Raw genomic sequence first — 24,948 nt, forward strand, 5'->3', positions numbered from 1 at the left:
TAGCACAAAGCAAAAAAAAAAAACTCTTTATGCAGTTTTATTTCATTTTAAATTTCAAAAGAGTTTTGTGGCTCCCATTGTTTTCTTTATTTTGTGAAACGGGTCAAAATGGCTCTTTGAGTGGTAAAGGTCTCCGACCCCTGACATTGAGGTACATGCTTCAGTTTGAACAGTGGACTTCCACCTGGCACAAATGTTTTACTTGCCTCCATTCAATAGCATTACATTATTTTGGACATTAAAAAGTGCAGAGGACATGTACCCTCTGTGTCGCCACTCCCAAATTACGTCCATGCGTGGGGGCCCCGCGATCCATTGGAGGCCCCATTTTGTGCGAAGAAGTAAATATCAATTAATGAATGACAGGGCACTCCATTTAACATTTTACAGCAAACATTCTCATCCGCTTCCCTCTCCCTCACTGACAGCAATAAAATAGCAATATTCCTCATGGTGCAGCATTTGTCCTTGTTCTGTAAGGCAGACGTATTGGTTTGATTGGGTTATGGTTGATTTAGGAAGGTTTATAAATGTTTTGTTTTTATAATGTAAAATTGTTATTTTGCTCTAAAGAAAAAATTTACAATTTAACTATGTCTTTACCAATAATTAGGCCCTGCGATGAGGTGGCGATCTGTCCAGGGTGTACCCCGATTTCCGCCCGATTGTAGCTGAGATAGGCTCCAGGGCCCCCCGCAACCCTGAAGGGAATAAGCGGTAGAATATGGATGGATGGATTTACCAATAATTAATTTTAGTTCAAACATGCTTAAAATTAAATTCATGATTAAAAAAGTTAAAAAAAATGTTTCACATAATTAAAGTGTGGAAAAAATGTTGCAATGGGAAGGGAGGGGAGGGCTCCAAACCAAATTTTGCTTATGCAATTGCAAATGTGCTTTGTATCAGAACAAACCATATCCTAACACAGTGCTTCTCAATTATTTTCTGTCATGACCCCGCTGTGAGACAGAAATTGTATTGCTACCCCCTTGAATTTAATCACTGTTGACAACTTGATAATGTCTGTTTTTAATTTTTTTAAATTTGTTTTACTTTTTAAGTTTTCATCTACAATGCAGTACAACGAAAAGAAAACCAAACATTTAATTTTTAGGGGAAAATAACATCTGGTAAATCTGTACCACTAGATCAGGGGTGTCAAACTCAAATACAGAGTGGGCCAAAATGTAAAACTGAACAAAGCAGCGGGTCGAGGTTGAACAAATTAACCTTTTAAAAGGGACCCAAACAAGTTTTGCATTGAACCTTGAACAAGCAAGGCTTACAGTATATACATTTATAGTGACATCCAAAATCGAGTTTCAAATAATAATAATATTTAAAAAATATCAATGGCATATCAAATAAAATTTAAATAAAAATGGAATGCCTCTTTTCGGCGGCGGGGTTGAGGTGGACGGGGTTTGGTGATAGCGGGGGGTGTATATTGTAGCGTCCCGGAAGAGTTAGTGCTGCAAGGGGTTGTGGGTATTTGTTCTGTTGTGTTTATGTTGTGTTACGGTGCGGATGTTCTTCCAAAATGTGTCATTCTTGTTTGGTGTGGGTTCACAGTGTGGCGCATATTTGTAACAGTGTTAAAGTTGTTTATACGGCCACCCTCAGTGTGACCTCTATGGCTGTTGACCAAGTATGCATTGCATTCACATGTGTGTGTGTATAAGCCGCATATAGTATGTGACTGGGCTGGCACGCTGTTTGTATGGAAGAAAAGCGGACGTGGCGACAGGTTGTAGAGAACGCCAAAGGCAGTACCTTTAAGGCCCACCCCCAATATTGTTGCCCGTGATGAAATTCGGGAGGCACACTGAACTTCGGGAGTCTCCCGGGAAATTCGGGAGGGTTGGCAAATAAGAGTATTAGCGGTGAATGCAGTGTTACAGCAGCGGGCCAGCTCTAATGTTAATTTGATATTGCCTCAAAGGCCAAGTGAAATTACACAGGGGCCAGAGTTTGACACCCATGCACTAGATGAAGCCCGCGTGCCACCAGGGGTATTCACCCCACCGTTTGAGAATAAATGCACTAGAATGATCATGCATTGTAAAACCTTTCTTCCTGTTCTCTGCACAGGCGAATTCTCGCTGTGTCGCGTTAACAACGGAGGATGTCAGGACCTGTGCTTGCTGACGTCAGAAGGGAGGGTGAACTGCAGTTGCCGTGGTGACAGGAAGCTTTTGGAGGACAGCACTTGCATAGGTAATACAATAATAGTGTATGCCTGGCACTTGAATCTCTTGAGTCAAGTTCAGAAGAGTTGATAACAAATCCAGATTAAGAAAATGTAATAATCGATATGGATATTGGGACTCATGGTCGATATTTGAAGATTCCACTAATTTGTAAACACTCTTGGAGACTCTTGTGGTTTTACGGGTAAGTTCTTCCACACTAAACACATCCAAACATGCCTTTATATTAGTTAAAGGTGAGCCTAGGAAAAGGAGTGAATTTGTTTAGATGCGCTGTGACAAATAAATCTCCTTTCTTCACTTTCCAGCTCTCAATACGACATGCAATAACATTGACGAGTTTGAGTGTGGAAACGGAGACTGTGTGAACTACACGCTGACTTGCGACGGCATGGCTCATTGCAAGGACAAATCTGATGAGAAGCAGTCTTATTGTGGTGAGGAGAAACACTTTTTCTGTTTTGATGAGTTGCGACAAAACTATTGTTTTTTTTTTTTTTACCCTTGTACGCTGTTATTAGTTTATATCATCTCCTGGCTTGTGTTACAGCCAACCGTGTGTGCAAGAAGGGCTACAGGCGGTGTGTTAATGGCCGCTGTGTGGGGCATCACTCCTGGTGCAACGGACAGGACGACTGTGGAGACAATTCTGATGAGCTTTTCTGCAACAGTGAGTCAATTCATTTTATGTCTTGCAGATGCTTTTCCGATGGAAAGATTTTTCAGACAGTGAGACCACTGCGGATATAGTATGGAGCTGTTTGTTGGGCAGTCACAGTGCATATTAACGAACATCGATAAATTGCTGTAAATATACAGGACTTAGTAGCACAGTGCAAGTGTTCTATTCATTGTCCCAAATATAATAGGAACAGACATAAAATCACAAAACATGCCATATATTGCAGTAAAAATCACAGTTAAAGGAAAACTGTATAAAACAGATACATTAATACATTTTTATTAACACAGTTAGGACATAATCATCGATTGCAACACATTCATCCACACAGTGCATGTACGTTTGTGTAACCCAAATGTATTAACAGGGGAGCGATCACATTAGTAAAAACATTTATTAGTTTTTACCTTGTGGTTATTTTAGCGTTGTCGTATTGCTTTCCAGTATGAAAGTGTGTGAAATGTAAATGCGGAGAAGTGATTGCGACCCATTCAGTCACACAGTGCTCGTGCGTGTGTCACCCAAGTGTATTTACAAATGAACCCATTAGCTAAACTACACTTCTTAGTTGGGAATTTGTGGTTATTTTGGCTTCTTAATGTGGAGGAGCGACTGAAACACATTCAGCCCCACAGTGCTCATGCTTGTGTACACCCCCAATGTATCTATAAAGGATCGATCCCATTAATTACATTGCATTTGTAATTTTTACTTTGTGTTTTTTGGGCGTTTTTGTATTGCTTTCCAGTATGAAAATGTATGAAATGTAACTGCAGAGGAGTGATTGCAACTGTCAGCTATTAAATGCAATTTGTTAATTTTGACTTTGCGGTTGGGTAGCAATTACAACCCATTCAGCCACACAGTGCTTGTGCACCCCAAATAGAAGGAGCGATCACATTAATTAAATGTATTTTTTTAATTTGGACATGCACCTGGGGATAGGTTGATTGGCAACACTAAATTGGTCCTAGTGTGAGTATGAATGTTTTCTGTCTATCTGTGTTGGCCCTGCAATGAGGTGGCGACTTGTCCAGGGTGTGAGTGCCTTCCGCCCAATTGTAGCTGAGATAGGCACCAGCACCCTCCGCGACTCCAAAGGGAATAAGCAGTATAAAATGGATGGACGGATGGAATTTTGACATGGTGGTTATTTTGCCGTTTTTCTATTGCGTCAAGATATGGAAGTTTGTGAAAAGTAACGATGGAGGAGCGATTGCAAGACATTGAGCCACATAGTGGTTGTGCTTACCCCAGATGTATCTATGGAGGAACGATCGCATGATGAACTATGCTTGTTTTTGTGCTTGTCAGCCACGCTGTGCTCTGCTGAACAGTTCCAGTGCAGAGATGGAAGCTGCATCTTAAACTCTAGCAAGTGTGACCAAAAAGTGGACTGTGAGGACGCCAGTGACGAGATGAACTGCAGTAAGTTAGAATAAAAAAGGCTGACAAAACCATGGAAGAAGACTCCCTACGAGGCTGGCTGTGAAGTAGTTTGTCTCTCTCATCTCTCCTTTTCTAGCTGCCACAGATTGTTCCAGTTATTTCCGCCTGGGAGTGAAAGGGACGACATTTCAGAAGTGCGAGTTCACCACCCTCTGCTATGACCCCTCTTGGCTTTGTGACGGAGCTAACGACTGTGGAGACTTCTCAGATGAAAGAAATTGCCCAGGTTCTCTGCAGTACAAATTGATTTTCACTAAATGGGAAGGCAATGGTTTGAGACAAAGGTTGTTTTGCATGTGGGAATCAGTGAATGATGTGTAACTCAAATATGCATTACATATTATATAGTCTTATGTATATAAGTAACTTTGTGTAAATCCACTAGGGAGCGGCAAAACCAAGTGCCCGACGCCTTTCTTTGCCTGTCCCAGTGGACGTTGCATCCCGATGAGCTGGACCTGTGACAAAGAGAACGACTGCGAGAATGGTGCTGACGAGGCTCATTGCGGTAAGTCAGTATCCTCTTTGTCTGAAACTATGTTACACCGTTACACGGGCTTCATACGCTCCCTCTGCCTGGATCTTTTAGATAAATTCTGCTCAGCCACCCAGTTTGCGTGTGGCAACCATCGCTGCATTCCCAACTCCTGGGTGTGCGACGGAGCGGATGACTGTGGCGACAGCAGCGACGAGGACAGTAAATGCAGTGAGTGACCACAATTGTCAGCGTCAACATATGTATGCCATTCTAATACAAAATATATTACGAGGGGTGTAACGATACATGTATTTGTATTTATAGTTATACTGATACAACTTCTGATGCAATACCAAAGACTATAAAAATGGGACCCATTTTTATAGGCTTGGCACTCAGCATCAAGGGTTGGAATTGGGGGTTAAATCAACAAAAATGATTCCTGGGCGCGGCACTGCTGCTGCCCACTGCTCCCCTCACCTCCCCGGGGGTGAGCAAGGGTGATGGTCAAATGCAGAGAATAATTTTGCCACAGCTAGAGTGTGTGTGTGATAATCATTGGTACTTTAACTTTAACATTTGCCAATACCAGTCTGATACGATATCAGACTACGACTGCTTATTGCTTATTTTCTAGTCAATCAAGTCAAATTTAAGACTTTTAAATACTTTTTAAAAACATAATGAATACCTTTTGAGAATAAGACCCATATTGGGGCTGCATAGCAGGATGAGTAGAGCGGCCGTGCCAGAAACTTGAGGGTTGCAGGTTCACATTACTGCCGTTGTGTCCTCGGGCAGGACACATCACCCTTGCCCTCAGCGCCGCTCACACTGGTGAATGAATGATGGGCGGTTGTGGTCGGAGGGGCCATAGGTGCAAACTGGCAGCCATGCTTCCTTCAGTCTACCCCAGGGCAGCTGTGGCTATAAATGTAGCTTACCACAAACAGGTGTGAATGAATAATGGGTTCTCACTTCTCTGCGAGCGCTTTGAGTATCTAATAGAAAACCGCTCTATAAGTCTAATAATCTTATTATTATTATTATTATTTTATATCCATAATGGCACCAAAAAGACAAAGAACATTTGGGTTTATTCATTTCCAGTACAGTAAATGAAAGAAATGTAGTTGATACATAACATTAAAGAGGCTAAAACCAATCCAATGTAGGACAATTAGTAATCTAGTATTCCTCATTACCTGAAGTGTGAATAGGTTAAGCTTTGTTACGATCGGCTAAGCCAAAGTAAGACCCCAAAGCAGATAAAAAAACAGCCAGCAAAAATAAGAATGTTTAATAACAGCGCACTCGATGAGAGGGAAAAAACAAAACAAAAAGCGCACTCAAAAAAGGAGAGTAGAAGAACAAAAGACGCATTCGGAAGGAGTGGGGGAAAATACAACAGAACAATACCGGGTCTGAGCCACTGGAAACGTATGGGTAAGGAAAGTCACAAAAGGAAAATAATGTTCACCGGTAAATGCCAAGCGAGTAAGAAGTTTCCAATCAACTGGCACTGAGATCACTGGCATGGAAACTTACGTAGGACAAAAGCAAATTGGTTGCAGGTGTGTGTGGGTGGCTCTGCACTAGAACTCCAAAACCAGGTACTGCAGAGAAGGGCAGAAAGGAGGCAGCAGGGCAACCAAACACAAACAAGCTTGTTTTCCATCTCTACTGAACAATGACCACACACTGCTGTTATCTAATGCATGCCTCTTTGTTGGTTTACGTGTTTCAGCGGGAAGTGAAGTGTTTAAAAAACAAGTACAGAAGGCTTGTTTTTGAACCCTTTACTTCAAGGGACTGAGAGATAGAGGCAGGGTGGCATCTTTCTATTGCATTATGTTATGGAAGTTTGTGAGAGACACAGAGAGAGAGAAAGAGAGAGAGAGGGAGAGAGAGAGAGAGAGAGAGATACTTTATTTATTCCTTCAGGAGAGTTCCTTCAGGAAAATTTAAATTTTCAGCACAATCCCATTCAAGATCAGACAAACATTACAGGGAGACAGAACAGGATCACTGACGGGTATGCCGGCTTCCAGCGCAACTTACAAAAAAGATGAGATACAAGTAAACAAGTGGGGGGGGGGGGAATAGGAGAGACAAATAGAAGATTAAAATAAAATAAAATAAAAAAATCGGTTTAAACCTGGGCCCTGGAGAGGGGGTCCAGACTGAGGCCAAGGGAAAAAACAACAACTCATAGCTATTGTACACATCCCTCTCACATGTGTGTAAGAGGGAAACATCAAAGAAGACATTAAAGCAGCAAATACAACCAGCCACTTCTACATACAGCTATGAATAAAAACTAAAACAAACATATACACTGTGGTGGCCTCTGTGGTGTTCCACGCCATCGTCCGCTGGGGTGGAGGGAGCATGGCCAGAGACAGGAGCAGACCCAACAAAGCAACCTAGAGAGCCGATTCCACTCTCGGCTGCCAACCAACTCTCGGCCAGTGTCCGGTCCGCATGAATGAACGAGGATACGTCCAATGAATGTTACGGTGGCGGAGCGATTGCAACACATTCAGCCACACGCGTATCCCAAATGTATCTATTGAGGAGCGACGTGCACTATATCAATATCAGTAAAATAAGAATAGTGTATCTGAATGACAGGAAGAAAAATTCTGACTTACTTCGGGATACGTCGTTTGGAACCACCTTATTCCTTTTCATGTTTGAATCTCAGGGCACTGAATATAAACAAGCCATCTTTTGTGGGGAAGAATAACAACTTACTAATATTTGGTCAATATGGTACTAGGATGGTAAAGCGGTCCCAGTTATTATCATCTCGCGCAGGGCTGTCCAAAGTGCGGCCTAGGGGCCAGTTGCAGCCCAGAGCAAATATTTAAACATTCTAAAAATAATATTACGAAAAAACACCTAAAAAGATGAATAAAATAGCAAATAAGTGTAAAGTAACTGGAACATTTTTAAATGTTGACGGTAAAAACTATGTATGCACAATTTTTTTTTTTTATTGATACAGATTACTTCTTTCTTCTCCAGAACAGTACTTCTAACAAATTACTTCATTTATTTCAATAATTTTTTTTATGTAGTTTGAACACACCTTTATCTGCAGCTGGCACGGGGGCAGGGGTCTTAGATTTTCAAAGCACCGTCGTAGCAATGCTGTTGTTTCAGGTGGTTGTTAAGGTTTGAAGTGTTGAAGCGTGATGTTTCTTCCTCCTTGTGCAATGTTTGCAGAACATTTGAGTGTTTATTCACACGAGTACGAGACAAGGAGCACCGGATCAGCGCACCTTAACCCGCCGACAGCATTGTATAGAAAATCTCACCTCATTTTTTTGACTTAGTAATCAGATTTTTCAGAAGACATTGTTTTCCATCCGATATTTATCATGCACCCCTATTAAGAACACAAAGCTGACATTTAGGTTGTTTTTTGGGCTTTTAAAATAAAATATATCAAAATAGGTGTGCGACCCTTGATGTTAAATGTTTGGACACCTCTGATATAACCTTATACTGATGATTACTATCAAACAAAATGCTGTGCTTTTATTGACAGAAACCAAAACATGCAGTCCGGAAGCATTCCAGTGTCCTGGATCCCACATGTGTATCCCTCAGCACTGGAAGTGTGACGGCGACACAGACTGTCCTGATGGGGCTGACGAGAGTGTCAAAGCTGGCTGTGGTAAGCGCAGAGCGGGATTAGTCATACTCAAAGACAGAAAAAACGCATCATATTCTATTCAAGAACTAATTTTTACTTGTTTCTCAGTTTTTAACAACACATGTGGCAACAGCGAGTTTATGTGCCAGAACCGCCAGTGTATCCCCAAGCACTTTGTGTGTGACCATGACAACGACTGCAGCGACGGCTCGGACGAGTCGCAGGAATGTGGTGAGTGGACCTGCGAATTGTGGCTCTTTTTAGACATGTAAGACACCAGCACTTGAATTGTCCTAAAAATGGGCTTTATATACAAACTGCAGAGTACCCAACATGCGGCTCCAATGAGTTCCGCTGTGCCAATGGACGCTGCCTTATCAAGAGCTCATGGGAGTGTGATGGCGACTTCGACTGCCACGACCACTCAGACGAAGCCCCCAAGAATCCACGCTGCACGGGACTAGGTTTGACAGTATAACAGAATTCCCATTATGGAAGTCAGGTTAACGTCACAGCTTGATTTCTCTCTCATGTGGAACAGAGAAGAAATGTAACGACACGGCATACGCGTGCAATAATGGAATGTGTGTCAACGAGACGCTGCTCTGCGACCATAAGGACGACTGCGGCGATGGCTCGGACGAACTTAACTGCTTCATTAACGAGTGCCTGAACAGCAAACTGAGTGGTTGCTCACAGCTCTGTGAGGACCTGAAGATAGGCTTCAAGGTGTGTGAACATATTAAGTATTTCAATTTGAAGCAGTGTCTGTTTGGTCTTTACATGCTGTGTGCCCGGTCACCTCGCAGTGTCGATGCCACCCCGGATTCCGTCTGAAAGATGATGGGAAGACGTGCGTGGACGTGGATGAGTGTACAAGCACCTATCCCTGCACCCAGCGCTGCATCAACACCCACGGCAGCTTCCACTGTCTATGTGTAGAGGGGTTCCAATTTAGCCCTGAAAATCCCACCATCTGCAAATCTACATCTGGTGAGAGACGCTTCCCATTATCAGAGTTATTGTCTCTGTCGATTATTCTATCCAATTTGGAGCTTATTAAGTACCCTGCAAACATAGCCATTCTTAAAAGAGCTGAAATTATCTTTAAAATATAACAACTTTTCTTATTTCAAGCGACAACAAAAAAATTTGGGGTAAGGAAAATTCACTTGGCTAGAATTCTCATGTTCTTAAACTGAGATATCATTTACTTGGGGTAGATTAAAGAACATTTTCATTACAGATTCTAGATTTAGGATTATTCTTCTTTATTGATAAGAAATATCTTAAGATTTTAAGAAATGCTCTTAAAATCACATGTTTTAAGCAGAAATAGAATGATTCCTGAAAAAGTACAAGTGAGACTGACCTAAAAAAATAGACACCTCATTAGTAAGGAAATCACTTAAAGGTGCCATGTGTAATGTGGCCAGAAATGATACTGCAATCACAGTCAAAATTCTGTAGTCCCCTCCCACTCTCTATGACTGAGGTTGCCAGATACACAGCCGAATCCGAATCCTACTCCAAGGAACTTCAAATCAAATCAACTTTATTTATAAAGCACATTTAAAATTTACCACAGGGGTAGCCAAAGTGCTGTACGGTGGGCAGGTTAAAATACAATACGAGAACCGAGCAAACAACACAACACAAACAGAACATGATAAAAAATAAATAAATAAAACATAAAAACAGGTTCACAGCAGGTGTATAATGGCGCGCCATTGCAGGATGGATATCACTCAGTATTAAAAGCCAAGGAATAAAAGTATGTTTTTAAGAGAGATTTAAAAACAGGAAGAGAGGAGGCTTGTCTAACACTCAGAGGTAGGTCGTTCCAGAGCTTGGGAGCAGCAGCGGCGAAAGCTCTGTCACCTCTAAGCTTCAGCCTTGTGTCAGGGACCGTCAGTAGCAGCTGATCGGCTGATCTTAGGGATCGGGTGGGGCAGTAAGGCTGAAGGAGGTCGGAGACATATGTTGGCGCGAGGTTGTTTAGACATTTAAAAACAAATAGAAGGAGTTTCAAATTGATTCGATAACGCACAGGGAGCCAGTGAAGGGACGCTAATATAGGAGTGATGTGCTCACGTCTGCGGGTCTGTGTTAGCAGACGAGCAGCAGAGTTCTGCACGAGCTGCAGGCGGGCGAGGGAGGCCTGGCTAATGCCTTCATACAGGGCATTGCAGTAGTCTAAACGATTCGAGATAAAGGCGTGAATTAATTTCTCGAGATCATGTCCTGACAGGAGCGGTTTCACTTTCGCTATTTCGCATAATTGATAAAAATGGCAATCGACGAGTCCTATACGCTGTAGGTTTCTCCTGTTTATGCTTCTTGCAAGATGGTTTACTAAGTAATTATGCCACATTTTACTGATGTCGATTAGCCAAATGTATTTGTAATGTTATGCAGCAATATTTTCGTCGGGAGTCAAGACAGATTGTTGGCATTACCCTGCTAAAATGTCTAGTTTCACTGCACGGACCACCATCAAAATAATTATGTATAATAACATATTGTATATCGCATTGGCCTACTTTGATGACAAGTCAAGGCCAACAGTAAAATGGCCGCCACATTTTGTTCAGCATAACTCCATGTTGCATCCAACCTGACGCACTGCATTCCCTTCCATAAATGCACATCACCATCTTTCAGTGAGTCAACGCACATTATGCATAACCCACGTTACGCATAAATCATATAGCCTACTACCATGTCAATACACAAAGTAGAAAATCATTACATGTCATGCATTATATTGTGCCAAGTAAATACCACTGCATGTGTGCCTGATGCACATAAAGTTTCAGAAACCGCAGATAGCCGTGCTAATGTTGAAACTCATTTCCTCAGCGTATCAGCATATTGAGAATAAAATAGACACATCGAAATATAGGCTAACAGGCATATACCGTATTTACCCCGTGAGCCTATATGTGGATGTGTCATTGACCTGGCTAGCGTGCTAAGCTACACTAGTGTGATGGTGCTTCGCTCGTAAGCATTCGTTGTACGAACATACTAGCTTTGTTAGACAAGATCATACACTGTATTGGACAATATAGATTACATACCAAATGTCCATTTCCATTTATTACAAGTTATAGGAAAATGTAAATGCCTTAAAGGAGGAAATTAGGAAGTTGAAAAAAATTATTTAAAAAATCTTCTCCGCCTACAGTCTTCTCCCTCTTTCAAAGGCATTTCAGATACAAATCCTCCTTTTGTTCCTGGCTTTGTCATGAGTAAGTTGAGAATCATAACAATGCCTTTTAGATTTACGAAGGTCTGACATGATTAGTAACTTTACCAGTGGCAGAAGCATGACGAAGAGGGTGGAGCGTAACAGGCAACCTGGATGTGACAACTCACAGACTTTCTAATTGGTCAAACGGTGGAGGGCGGGGCATCGAAATGAAAATGAGCATATCCCGGCTCAACTACTGTTATCAGTTATAGAGGTATTAAAAAATAATGCCTTTTGACATATCAGGCCCAATAAATGATGACTTGACATGAAATTAAACTTTTAGCACCTTTAAGACAAAATACTCTTACTAAATTGTTGAAGAATGTGTTTTTAGAAAAAAAATATTAATTTCTAGCAAAAAATACCCTTATAACAATTGGCTACATCTACTTTTTTAATGCAAAATGTATTTTTATTTATAGAAATTACTAAATAAACTAGATATGATAAATTGCTTAAAATAAGACTATTTTAACTTTCTTTAAATTATTTTCATTTAATTTTCCTTTATTTAACCAGGTAAAAAAAACGTAATTGAAATTAAAATCTCTTTTACAAGAGTGGCTAAATGTGGGTTTTGCAGCGTGGGATTGTGCAGAAAATGTCCTATAACGATCATATAAATGTAATAATGTACAGAAATATTTCCATAATTCCACATTTTTCATACAGCATTTAAAGTTTTGTTTAAGCTCATCATATGCAATTTCTACACACACATGGCCTTCTCCAGTTACATTCATATTTTCCTTTGTGCAGATGTGGAACCCTTCCTAATTTTTGCCAACCGCTACTACCTAAGAAAGCTCAGCCTGAACGGCTCCAACTACACTCTCATCAAACAGGTGAGATATGCGGCTTCCGTTACATTACAGTGTAATAATTATGGGTCTGACTAATGCACCGCCTGCACCTTTACAGGGCTTGAACAACGCTGTGGCTCTGGACTTTGACTATCGCCAGCAGATGATTTATTGGACTGATGTGACCTCACAGGGCAGCATGATCCGTCGCATGCACATCAATGGCAGTGATGTTCAGGTCAATACCAAAGCTGCTCTGTACACTACTCAAAACGAAAATAACTCTGACGTGTTCACAAGATAGGTTCTGTTTGATTGACAGGTCCTCCATCGCACATCTCTTAGCAACCCAGATGGGCTTGCAGTGGACTGGGTGGGAGGAAACCTGTACTGGTGTGATAAGGGGCGGGACACTATTGAGGTGTCGAAGCTGAATGGGGCGTACCGCACAGTTCTGGTCAACAATGGCTTGAGAGAACCTCGAGCCGTAGCTGTGGATGTACGATATAGGTAAGAATACTTATCACGTATGTTTTTTACAATTACATATAAACACAGAATGTCTGGTTGTTCACAGGTGATTTTTCAATGTACCTAATTTAGGTCCATCCCATATAGTATGATCCGATTTAAATCAGCAAGATACTCCAAATGATTGACACTATTGGTCTTGGTCTTTTCTTCTATTTTAGTGAAGTCGTTTACAAAAGGTAAACATAATAGGCTATAGGCTACTTGGGGCTAGCATCTACACAACAGCTAAGCACACATTATCACACAAGCTAGACATTAGAGCATACTTGCCAACCTTGAGAACTCCGATTTCGGGAGGTGGGGTGGGGTGGGGGGGGGGGATGGTCGGCGGTGGGGCAGAGGCATGGTTGGGGCAGGGGGCGTGGTTAAGAGGGGAGGAGTATATTTACATCTACAATTCACCAAATCGAGTATTTCATATATATTTCAAATACACAGTAATAAAAACACAGTTGTTCTACTAACTGTACTGTGCTTGCTGGTTACTAAAAAAAAACAAAAAAACACTTACCTTTCACTATTTGAGTAACCTTTGTTCTGCCATTTATTTCGTCATTTTGCTCAGTGTAATATATTGGGTTGGAGCCAATAACCAGGCGAGGTGATGAAGTTATGTCTCTTTACTGTGGACTTCAGAACAGACTCCCTCACTTGCCGTTAGGTGCCCAACACCACATAAATCGTTGGCCAATCAAAAAGCTATAGCCAACATTCACCAGGAGATGGCGACAGACAACATAGAATCAGTCTATTACGGACGGCGTCGCCATGGCTGTAACTTCCTTGTTCTTCTGCTTCGTCTCCTTGTGTGTGCAGTTTTTTATTCAAATCCGTAGATGTTGTAACGTAATTGGGCAGGCAAGCTGTTTATATAGTGGGAAAGCGGACGTGAAAACAGGCTGTCCCCACTCAGGTCCACAAGGAGCTGGAGGGGGCGTGGCCTCCAGCTCCGGCTGAATTTCAGGAGATTTTCGGGGAAAAATTTCTTCCGGGCGGTTTTCGGGATAGGCGCTGAATTTTGGGTTAGTCTCCCGGAAAATCCGGGAGGGTTGGCAAGTATGCATTAGCGTCCTAATTGAACAATATTGCTGGTTAAAACAACACTTACCAACATAACTAAGTATCAAATAATTATAGTTGCATATTACTTTCAGATACAAAGTCTCCGAGACAGAAGCGTAATACAAAGTATCCAGTAACTTACGTGTCTGCATCATTCAACTTCCTGTGTCATAAGCTCAACTTAATGAGCTATTGTGGCCAAAACATCAATGACCACTCTACTATAACTTAGAGAAAGCATAAGTCCATTCAAGACAGTTAATAGAAAAAGGTCGGTTGAATCATTTCACTTGATCAAGCCTGTCTTAGCATGCCACTAGAGAAAATAATAAAAATACGTATGATTCGTGCGGAGATCATATCAGATCAATATCTGTATCAGCCAATACTCAACGCTCCAATATCGTTATTGTATTGGAAGTGAAAAAGTTGTATTGCGACATCACTTATTTTTTCACTAATATTAAAAACATGATTAAAAACACATGTTGTCTTTGTCTTAGAATATTTGTCTACAAAGGGTTCTTGAAAAAGAAGGGTTTGTATTATATTTAAAGTTGTTTTACAGTCGAGTCATTACGGTATTACTTTTTTAACTGTTAAGATGTTATTTCGTACTTTCTAGCTTAGGTGTTGTCCCGTTATCATGCAATAATTATAATACTGCACATTTGTTTGACAGCTACTTGTATTGGTCGGACTGGGGGGACACCCCTCACATTGGGAGGATTGGGATGGACGGAACCAATAGGACTGTCATTGTGGAGGATAAGATCACCTGGCCCAACGGCCTGACACTGGACTTTGTCAATGATCGCATTTACTGGGCTGACGCCCGAGAGGACTACATTGCCTTTGCTAGCCTGGATGGAACCAACAGACACACAGGTAACACACACACACACAAATACAAATACAGTGGGACAAAAAAGTACTTAGTCAGCCACCGATTGTGCAAGTTCTCCCACTTAAAATGATGACAGAGGTCTGTAATTTTCATCATAGGTACAGTTCCACTGTGAGAGACAAAATGTGAAAAAAAAATCCAGGAATTCACATTGTAGGAATTTTAAATAAATTATTTGTAAATAATGGTGGAAAATAAGTTTTTGGTCAACCATTCAAAGCTCTCACTGATGGAAGGAGGTTTTGGCTCAAAATCTCACGATACATGGCCCCATTCATTCTTTCCTTAACACGGATAAATTGTCCTGTCCCCTTAGCAGAAAAACATCCCCAAAGCATGATGTTTCCACCCCCATGCTTCACAGTAGTTATGGTGTTCTTGGGATGCAACTCAGTATTCTTCTTCCTCCAAACACGACGAGTTGAGTTTATACCAAAAAGTTTTATTTTGGTTTCATCTGACCACATGACATTCTCCCAAACCTCTGCTGTATCATCCATGTATCCATTTTGGTATAAACTCAACTAGTCCTGGTTGGAGGAAGAAGAATACTGAGTTGCATCCCAAGAACACCATACTTACTGTGAAGCATGGGGGTGGAAACATCATGCTTTGGGGCTGTTTTTCTGCTAAGGGGACAGGACGACTGATCCGTGTTAAGGAAAGAATGAATGGGGCCATGTATTGTGAGATTGTGAGCCAAAACCTCCTTCCATCAGTGAGAGCTTTGAATGGTTGACCAAATACTTATTTTCCACCATAATTTACAATTAAATTATTTAAAATTCCTACAATGTGAATTCCCGGATTTATTTTTTCACATTCTGTCTCTCACAGTTGAAGTGTACATATGATGAAAATTACAGACCTCTGTCATCATTTTAAGTGGGAGAACTTGCACAATCAGTGGCTGAGTAAATACTTTTTTGCCCCACTGTATGTATGAGTGGGAGATGCTTTTGTTTTTTGACGCCGGGTACCAACTTTTATGATTCCCTCCACACTGCACAAACAGTCTTGACTCAGGATATTCCGCACATCTTTGCCATGACCCTGTTTGAGGAGTATATCTACTGGACTGACTGGGAGACCAAGTCCATCAACAGAGCTCACAAGACTCTGGGAATCAACAAGACCCTGCTGATCAGCACCTTACACAGACCAATGGATGTCCATATTTACCACCCATATCGCCAACCAGATGGTAAGATTAAACCACTTTGCGGATCCTTTAAAGCCTTTCTGGACTTGACTACATTTAAACGGAATTCCCTTTACTGCAGTGGCCGATCACCCATGCCAGACCAACAATGGCGGCTGCAGTAACCTGTGCCTGCTGTCACCCGGAGGGGGCTACAAATGTGCCTGCCCCACTAACTTTTATCTGGGAGCAGACGGCAAACAGTGCTTGTCCAACTGCACTGCCAGTCAGGTGTGCTACCTTAAATGACTATGCCTACAATGTTAACAACTTACATCAAAACATTTTATATTTGTTGATGCCATTTATCTCAATCTCCCTTTTGTCTTTTCAGTTTGTTTGCAAAAATGACAAGTGTATTCCATTTTGGTGGAAGTGTGACACTGAAGACGACTGTGGGGATCGCTCCGATGAGCCCGCTGACTGCCGTAAGTGCTGAATCCCATCCGTAGTGCCCAAACGATACATGTAAAGTATTTGTAAAATAATTTTTTATAGCACAGTACAGATGCATATCGAGTTCCCACACGGCACACATTAAGGGATAGGAAGTGTAACTGTTAAAGGGGAACATTATCACGATTTCAGAAGGGTTAAAACCAATAAAAATCAGTTCCCAGTGGCTTATTTTATTTTTCGAAGTTTTTTTTTAAATTTTACCCATCATGGAATATCCCAAAAAAAAGGCTTTAAAGTGCCTGATTTTCGCTATTTGTAAATCCAGCCGTCCATTTTCCTGTGACGTCACAGCGTGACGCCAATACAAACAAACATGGCGGATAGCACAGAAAGGTATAGCATAGTAGCTCGGATTCAGACTGGGATTTCAGCGGTTTAAGCGATTCAACAGATTACGCATGTATTGAAACGGATGGTTGGAGTGTGGAGGCAGATAGCAAAAACGAAATTGAAGAAGAAACTGAAGCTATTGAGCCATATCACGACGGACAAACGCAACGCGGAAGAATTCGGCGATCGGCTTCTAACCAACGATTGAATCTTTTGACCACTGGAGCAACTTAAATCCGTCGACTGGTAAGTGTTTGTTTGGCATTAAATGTGGGTGGAGGGAAAGCTGGATGCAAATATAGCTACAAATGTACATACAGCTAGCCTAAATAGCATGTTAGCATCGATTAGCTGGCAGTCATGCCGTGACCAAATATGTCTGATTAGCACATAAGTCAATAACATCAACAAAACTCACCTTTATGATTTCGTTGACTTTATCGTTGGAAATGCATCTGCTTTGAGTGTCGCAGGATATCCACACATCTTTGTCGTAGCATCGCTATCGTCGGTAAAATGTGCAGAACAAACGAGGGACTTTCGCATCTTTTGACACTGGTGCCACTTGAATCTGTCGATTGGTATGTGTTTGTTTGGCATTAAATGTGGGTGGAGGGAAAGGCCGGATGCAAATATAGCTACAAATGAGGCATATTGATGCAATATGTACAAGAGCTAGCCTTAATAGCATGTTAGCATCGATTAGCATGCCGTGCTAATCGATGCACACTCCACGTAATTCAACTTGAATCCGTCCCTGAATATGTTGTTACACCCTCCGACAACACACCGACGAGGCATGATGTCTCCAAGGTACAGAAAACAGTCGAAAAAAAGGAAAATAACAGAGCTGATTTGACTCGGCGTGTGTAATGTGTTTGAGGAAATGGCGGATTGCTTCCTGTTGTGACGTCACGGGTGAAAGGTCATCGCTCCGACAGCGAACAATTGAAAGGCGTTTAAATCGCCAAAATTCACCCTTTTAGAGTTTGGAAATCGGTTAAAAAAACATATGGTCTTTTTTCTGCAACATCAAGGTATATATTGACGCTTACATAGGTCTGGTGATAATGTTCCCCTTTAACAATACACATAGCATTTGGCTACCCGGAGTCTTATTAAAATTCCGTAACAATGCATGATTGCGTATCATTACCATGACATCTCTAGTAATAATATTCATTTAATAATAACTTGTATTTGCCTTTGTAGCTGAGTTTAAGTGTAGACCTGGTCAGTTCCAGTGTGGAACGGGAATTTGTACAAATCCCGCCTACATCTGTGACGGAGACAACGACTGCCAAGACAATTCAGATGAGGCCAATTGTGGTACGCACAGGCTAATAAATTGTTTAATTTTCCTAGCTGTTATAAAACCTTTGTGACTCACCTTCCAGACATCCACGTGTGCCTGCCCAGTCAGTTTAAATGCACCCACCCGAGTCGCTGCATTCCTGGCATCTTCCGTTGCAATGGACAGGACAACTGTGGCGAGGGGGAGGACGAGAGAGATTGTCGTAAGTAGCACATTTATCGAGAAAATTGTCATAGAGTGGAAGCTTGAAAAACAATTCCTGCATATGGTGACACTGGACAAAAGTGTTGGGATCACACAGGAGTCTCTCATCTGAATGTGACGCTTAAATAATATTACCTGTTTTATACAGTACTGCGCAAAAGCCTTAGACCAATTTTATATTTGTTTTTTTAGCAATTATATATTAATAAAATATTGATTACTAGGGCTGTGATTCTTTGGGTGTCCCATGATTCGATTCAATATCGATTTTTGGGGTCACGATCCGATAGTATATAGATTTTTTTCGATTCGATTCGATTCGATTCGATTCTCGATTCAAAAACTATATTTTTCCGATTCAAAAGGATTCTGTATTCATTCAATACATAGGATTTCAGCAGGATCTACCCTAGTCTGCTGACATACAAGCAGAGTAGTAGATTTAAAAAAAAAAAAAGCTTTTATAATCGTAAAGGACAATGTCTTGTCAACTGATTGCAATAATGTAAATTTGTTTTAACTATTAAACAAACCAAAAATATGACTTATTTTATCTTTGTGAAAACATTGGACACAGTGTGTTGTCAAGCCTATGAGCCACTGTGACACTATTGTTCTTTTTTTTTAATTTTTATAAATGTCTAATGATAATGTCAATGAGGGATTTTTAATCAATGCTATGATGAAATTATAACTAATATTGATACTGTTGTTGATAATATTCATTTTTGTTTCACTACTTTTGGTTTGTTCTGTGTCGTGTTTGTGTCTCCTCTCAATTGCTCTGTTTATTGCAGTTCTGTGTTTTGGAATTGGATTGCATTGTCATGGTATTGCTGTGTAGTGGTTTGTTGGATTGATTTAAAAAAAATCAATTTTTTTAAAAATGAGAATCGATTCTGAATCACACAACATACTCGAATCGATTTTTTCTCAAACCCCTATTGATTACCCTTTTACCCATTTGTTTTCTACAACTAGTAATTTGCTCTGCTGAGGCCAAAATTGTTAATAAATGGAGGGCCTTATTTTTTAGTAGTCAACCGTCTGGTTCATTGTGGATGACACGTGGGGCAATTATGAGTGTGAGGAGGTGGCCAGTTCCATTGATGATATAGTGACTCAATTGGTGAAAATACCAACACATTTATCCAGATCCTCACTAAACTTGAATGGATTGTTCCTCTGCTACTGTGCCACACTCCTTTTACAAAACATAGTGGGAATAGATTTTGTATTGTTTGAGTAATACTACCAACTGTACGCTGTCAAAATATAAACAAGATCATTAGAACAACATAGCAAGTGGTACCCCAAGTTTTTTATACATTACTATTACCGTATTTTGTTCTCTTACATCCTTTTTCTTGTAATACTCTTTGTAGTCTAACACCCTGATAAACCTAGATCTGACCAGATTTAGTAAAATACTACTTTACTTATTTACTCAAATGTTCCATTATTTTTTAATTGACAGGTATGATGACCAGGTATGTCGGCAAGTTAAGTGTTATAATAAAAGCCTTCAACAACCATAAAAAAAGTAAAATAAACACCCAGATACATTCATTCCAAATTGTGCAATTGCTTGTATTTCATCACGTGACAAGAATGGCAACCAAGCCAATATGACTGTTGTGCAGCAGGCATTGCGCAAAGTCTCTGAGTACACGAGGGGCCTAGATTTTCCTGCAAAAAGCAGATACGAGCAAAAAAATCAAACTATGTAATAAAAATGGATCTCTATACTACATTATAAAAAGGTTTTGTCAAGTGATATCAAGGGTTATCTGTCTGTGGAGTTATCAGACATATCGCACCATCTTTTGCTCCAGATGTCATTCTACTCGACAAAACAGATGAAAACTTAGAAAATCATTTATGCCTACAACTTCTTTATATATGGCTGGGTCAAGGAAATTGGTATCAAAAGACTACTGGATGAATACGCATCGTTTTTGCTTGGTTAAGGTTGCATTTCATGATTTAACTTGACGCCCTGGATCCTTGTAAACATACTCACTGACTATAACACTCCACAGTTTGACACTCGTGACTGCATTTCCATTTAACACACTAACAATTACTGAATCACATCCATATTTGATTGTTGTCCTGTTGTAATATGTACTCTGACACATTTGTGTACAAAATAAACAAGAGGGGAGACATAGAAGTGATTTACCTAACAAAATATTGACCCTGACATTCTGGTTTATCTTTGTTAAAAAGTAAAATACAAATAATATGATGATAATATTTCAAACGGGAATTATTGAACGTTAAAAGTATATCAGAGAAACCTTCAAAGAAGTGATCACTGCAAACTTAGACACAGCAACTCCCTTGTACTTAAATGCGTGATTTTGTCATCGTCTATCGTAAAATTTTGCACTCTTCCGTTCTTCTTGATTACCTCTCGAGGAACTTTGAAGAAATGTTTATCCTTTACGCGATTTGAACAGTTTGTACAACCGAAAACAACGCAACCATAGGACAATTTTCTTCGAGAAAATCTAAATGGTCCCTATAATACCCATTGAGGGCAGACACTTGCTTGACCACCATGCATATATAATGAGCCGAATGTGACATCATATAAATCCAAGCAATTTAATGTTGTTTTAGTGTTGCTGTGTTTGCTGTCCAGAAGTCAATCGGTCTAAAGATCTGTCTGTCCTTCCTGTTACAGCGGAGGTGACATGTGCCCCCAACCAGTTCCAGTGTGCCGTCACCAAGCGGTGTATCCCAAGGGTGTGGGTATGCGACAGGGACAACGACTGTGTGGACGGTTCCGATGAGCCCGCCAACTGCAGTAAGACCCAACTGACCACACACACCTGTTCTCATGAGTACTTATCCGTTAGTAGGATTGTTTTTTGCAAAATATGCATCATAATTAGTAGAAACAAATATTCTGCTGTGAGAGTTTGCACAATTGCACATAGCTTATGCATATGCAGTGTGAAAATATTACAATCGTAATATAATATTGGGACGGCGTGGCGCAGTGGGAGAGTAGCCTTGCGCAACCCGAGGGTCCCTGGTTCAATCGCCACCTAGTACCAACCTCGTCACGTCCGTTGTGTCCTGAGCAAGACACTTCACCCTTGGTCCTGATAGGTGCTGGTTAGCGCCTTGCATGGCAGCTCCCTCCATGTGTGTGTGAATGGGTGAATGTGGAAGTAGTATCAAAGCGCTTTGACTACCTTGAAGGTAGAAAAGCGCTATACAAGTACAACCCATTAATATAGTGCTTATCTTTTTTGTAATATTTTGTACTGTACATTTTAAGCATTTCCTGGAAAAGAACTACAAATATATGGCCCAAGTATCCCAAAATTGCACCTGCAAACCATCTCACTATATAGCAGGGGTCTCAGACATGAGACGTTATTTTTTGGCCCCCACCTTAATATGAAAGTTTAATGTTAGTGCGGCCCGCAAGTTTTATATGAATGGCGCTTGACAGCGTTGTGTTATTTGGGTCCAAAATGTCTCTTTCAACGTTCTGGGTTGCCTACCCCTGCGTTAGTTGAAAAGCGGCAAGTGACGCTGCCATGGAGACAAGGGTTTTCTTACGTACCCGGCTGCAGTCACACTGCGACACCTGTCCATCAGTAATAACAGTACCCGATAACCTGGACCAATTCAAATTGTTATTTGTTTTTGTTATTGTTTGATTTGCATTGCCTCACACGATGAACACTACATATTTCTATATGACGCCGGATAACACTAGGGGAGCCGTCACTTTTTTTGCGCTCGCTATCCCGGTACTTTACTATTATCCGCCGACCGCCGTGTTGCTGTAGGGAGGAAAAGCGGAACGACACACATTGCGGAAATAACATTATTCTCCTTGCGTCGGCTAAATACAAATATATTTTGCAATCCCAAACATGTCTTTTTCAAAGCCTACAGTGAAGAGAAAGGTTAGTGATGAGCAAAGACAATTCCAGGAAAAGTGGGAGATGCATTATTTCTTTGTTGAGCACAAGGGCACCCCGACGTGTCTTATTTGCACAGAGAAAGTTGCGGTGCACAAGGAATACAATTTGAAACGTCATTATACAACTAGTATTTAACATTTTTTTTAGGAAATCTTTTCTTGCGGCCAAGCCTCACCCAGACTCTATTTCCAGTGTCCCCCAGGTAAAGTGAGTTTGATGATTTTCAGGCATCCTGATATGATCAGATTTCTATCAATCAAACACTGGTTGTGACTACTTCTCATTTCACCGCTTAAATATATGTACATTTTCCCAAGCATACGCGTTCTTACAAAATTTTCCAAGTTTTCGAGTATGTTAAAAGCTTTCAAATAGGTGATTTAGACACCAAAATTATAATAAAAAGATAGATTTTTGCACAGTTGATGAATTTAAGTGTACAGAATTTCATGAGGCTTTCACGACTAACTGTGCAAAGAGTTCGGATCCCACAGCTCTAATAAGATAGAACATTACAGTTGACCAGTTTATAGCATAGAAACATGAAATACAATATAATTTCGTAAAATTAAAATACTATTACATAAAACAGAACATAACGTGCCTGTAAATATTCTTATTCTCAGGGCATTAAATTGGTCGCAACTGGACTGTTCAATTTGTCTTAGAAGACATTTTACTACTCATCCGAGCAGGCTTCATCGGTTCATGCTCACAGACTTTGATAAAACAGCTACAGACTGAGAGCCTGTTGTAGGATCTGAAGTATTTATCCTCCACAAGAGGGGACATAGCCAAGGATACTTTCGCTCCACTATTAAGATACAAGTGAAATTTCGACCAGCACAACAGCCATAAGGATGGAATCGCTGTTGTTTGCATTTCATTCAATTGTATCAAGGGTCAAAAGGGAACCTGAAACCAAAGTGCCTGAGAGATTCAATAATTTAGCCTTTAACAACAAGACACTGGTACTTTTGGTTTCACTGCCTTGTGTCTTAACAACTGTTGTTTTACAACACAATAGAGCGAAACCATCCTTGTCTGGGCATGTCCCAGACAAGGATGGATCCTGCACCATGCCATCAGATCAAAGCTGTCCTATTTAAGAACTAATGATGAATCCTGCTCTGGTTAGAAGCAAAATGTTTTCTAAGACAATCTGAAGAGTTTCGCGATTGATTTGATGTCTTGAGAACACAACATAACAGAACATATAAGGAAACCTAAAATTGATTATGAGAAATATGCAGTTATAATATTGCTATATACGAGGGGTCACCAACGCGGTGCCCACGGGCACCAGGTAGCCCGTAAGGACCAGATGATTCGCCCGCTGGCCTGTTCTAAAAATAGCTCAAATAGCAGCACTCACCAGTGAGCTGCCTCTATTTTTTGAAATTGTATTTATTTACTTGCAAGCTGGTCTCGCTTTGCTCGACATTTTTAATTCAAAGAGAGACAAAACTCAAATAGAATTTGAAAATCCAAGAAAATATTTTAAAGACTTGGTCTTCACTTGTTTAAATAAATTCATTTATTTTTTAACTTTGCTTTTTATAACTTTCAGAAAAAATACAACCTTAAAAATGATTTTAGGATTTTTAAACACATATACCTTTTTACCTTTTAAATTCCTTCCTCTTCTTTCCTGACAATTTAAATCAATGTTCAAGTAAATTATTTTTTTTGTTGTAATGAATCATAAATACATTTTAATTTATTTCTTCATTTTAGCTTCTGTTTTTTCGACGAAGAATATTTTTGAAATATTTCTTCAAACTTATTATGATTAAAATAAAATAAAAATATTCTGGCAAATCTAGAAAATTTATAGAATTAAATTTTAATCTTTTTTCAAATTATTTTGAATTTCTTTTAAAAATTTTGTTCTGGAAAATCTAGAAAAAAATAATGATTTGTCTTGTTAGAAATATAGCTTGGTCCAATTTGTTATATATTCTAACAAAGTGCAGATTGGATTTTAACCTATTTAAAACATGTCATCAAAATTCTAAAATGAAAATCTTAATCCGGAAAAATTACTAATAATGTTCCATGAATTCTTTTTTTATTTTTTTCAAAAAGATTCGAATTAGCTAGTTTTTCTATTCATTTTTTTCGGTTGAATTTTGAATTTTAAAAGAGTCGAAATTGAAGATAAACTATGTTTCAAAATTTTATTTGAATTTTTTTCGTGTTTTCTCCTCTTTTAAACCGTTCAATTAAGTGTTTTTTTCATAATTTATTCTCTACAAAAAACCTTCCGTAAAAGGAAAAAAAATGTACGACGGAATGACAGACAGAAATACCCATTTTTTAAAATATATATAGATTTATTTATTAAAGGTAAATTGAGCAAATTGGCTATTTCTGGCAATTTATTAAAGTGTGTCTCAAACTGGAAGCCCTTTGCATTAATCAGTACCTAATGA

General features: G+C 40.0%; 1 protein-coding gene across 2 annotated transcripts in view; it reads left to right on the top strand.

The window, feature by feature from the left end:
- LOC133535359 (low-density lipoprotein receptor-related protein 1-like) overlaps nucleotides 1-24,948 on the top strand; it is a 296,691-nt gene that overhangs the window by 242,416 nt on the left and 29,327 nt on the right. For both annotated transcript variants that reach the window (XM_061875132.1, XM_061875133.1), the window contains 22 exons: nucleotides 2,095-2,220; nucleotides 2,522-2,650; nucleotides 2,764-2,883; nucleotides 4,210-4,323; nucleotides 4,421-4,570; nucleotides 4,730-4,852; nucleotides 4,934-5,050; nucleotides 8,379-8,507; nucleotides 8,595-8,717; nucleotides 8,810-8,950; nucleotides 9,028-9,215; nucleotides 9,296-9,479; nucleotides 12,505-12,590; nucleotides 12,667-12,786; nucleotides 12,871-13,058; nucleotides 14,827-15,032; nucleotides 16,067-16,255; nucleotides 16,335-16,483; nucleotides 16,587-16,680; nucleotides 18,254-18,370; nucleotides 18,439-18,558; nucleotides 21,253-21,375. In XM_061875132.1, coding sequence (XP_061731116.1) covers nucleotides 2,095-2,220; nucleotides 2,522-2,650; nucleotides 2,764-2,883; nucleotides 4,210-4,323; nucleotides 4,421-4,570; nucleotides 4,730-4,852; nucleotides 4,934-5,050; nucleotides 8,379-8,507; nucleotides 8,595-8,717; nucleotides 8,810-8,950; nucleotides 9,028-9,215; nucleotides 9,296-9,479; nucleotides 12,505-12,590; nucleotides 12,667-12,786; nucleotides 12,871-13,058; nucleotides 14,827-15,032; nucleotides 16,067-16,255; nucleotides 16,335-16,483; nucleotides 16,587-16,680; nucleotides 18,254-18,370; nucleotides 18,439-18,558; nucleotides 21,253-21,375 — 3,036 coding nt within the window. The remainder of the gene's footprint in view (nucleotides 1-2,094; nucleotides 2,221-2,521; nucleotides 2,651-2,763; nucleotides 2,884-4,209; nucleotides 4,324-4,420; nucleotides 4,571-4,729; nucleotides 4,853-4,933; nucleotides 5,051-8,378; nucleotides 8,508-8,594; nucleotides 8,718-8,809; nucleotides 8,951-9,027; nucleotides 9,216-9,295; nucleotides 9,480-12,504; nucleotides 12,591-12,666; nucleotides 12,787-12,870; nucleotides 13,059-14,826; nucleotides 15,033-16,066; nucleotides 16,256-16,334; nucleotides 16,484-16,586; nucleotides 16,681-18,253; nucleotides 18,371-18,438; nucleotides 18,559-21,252; nucleotides 21,376-24,948) is intronic.

The sequence above is a fragment of the Nerophis ophidion genome, linkage group LG16 (assembly GCF_033978795.1).
Source record: "Nerophis ophidion isolate RoL-2023_Sa linkage group LG16, RoL_Noph_v1.0, whole genome shotgun sequence".
Taxonomy (NCBI): Eukaryota; Metazoa; Chordata; class Actinopteri; order Syngnathiformes; family Syngnathidae; genus Nerophis; species Nerophis ophidion.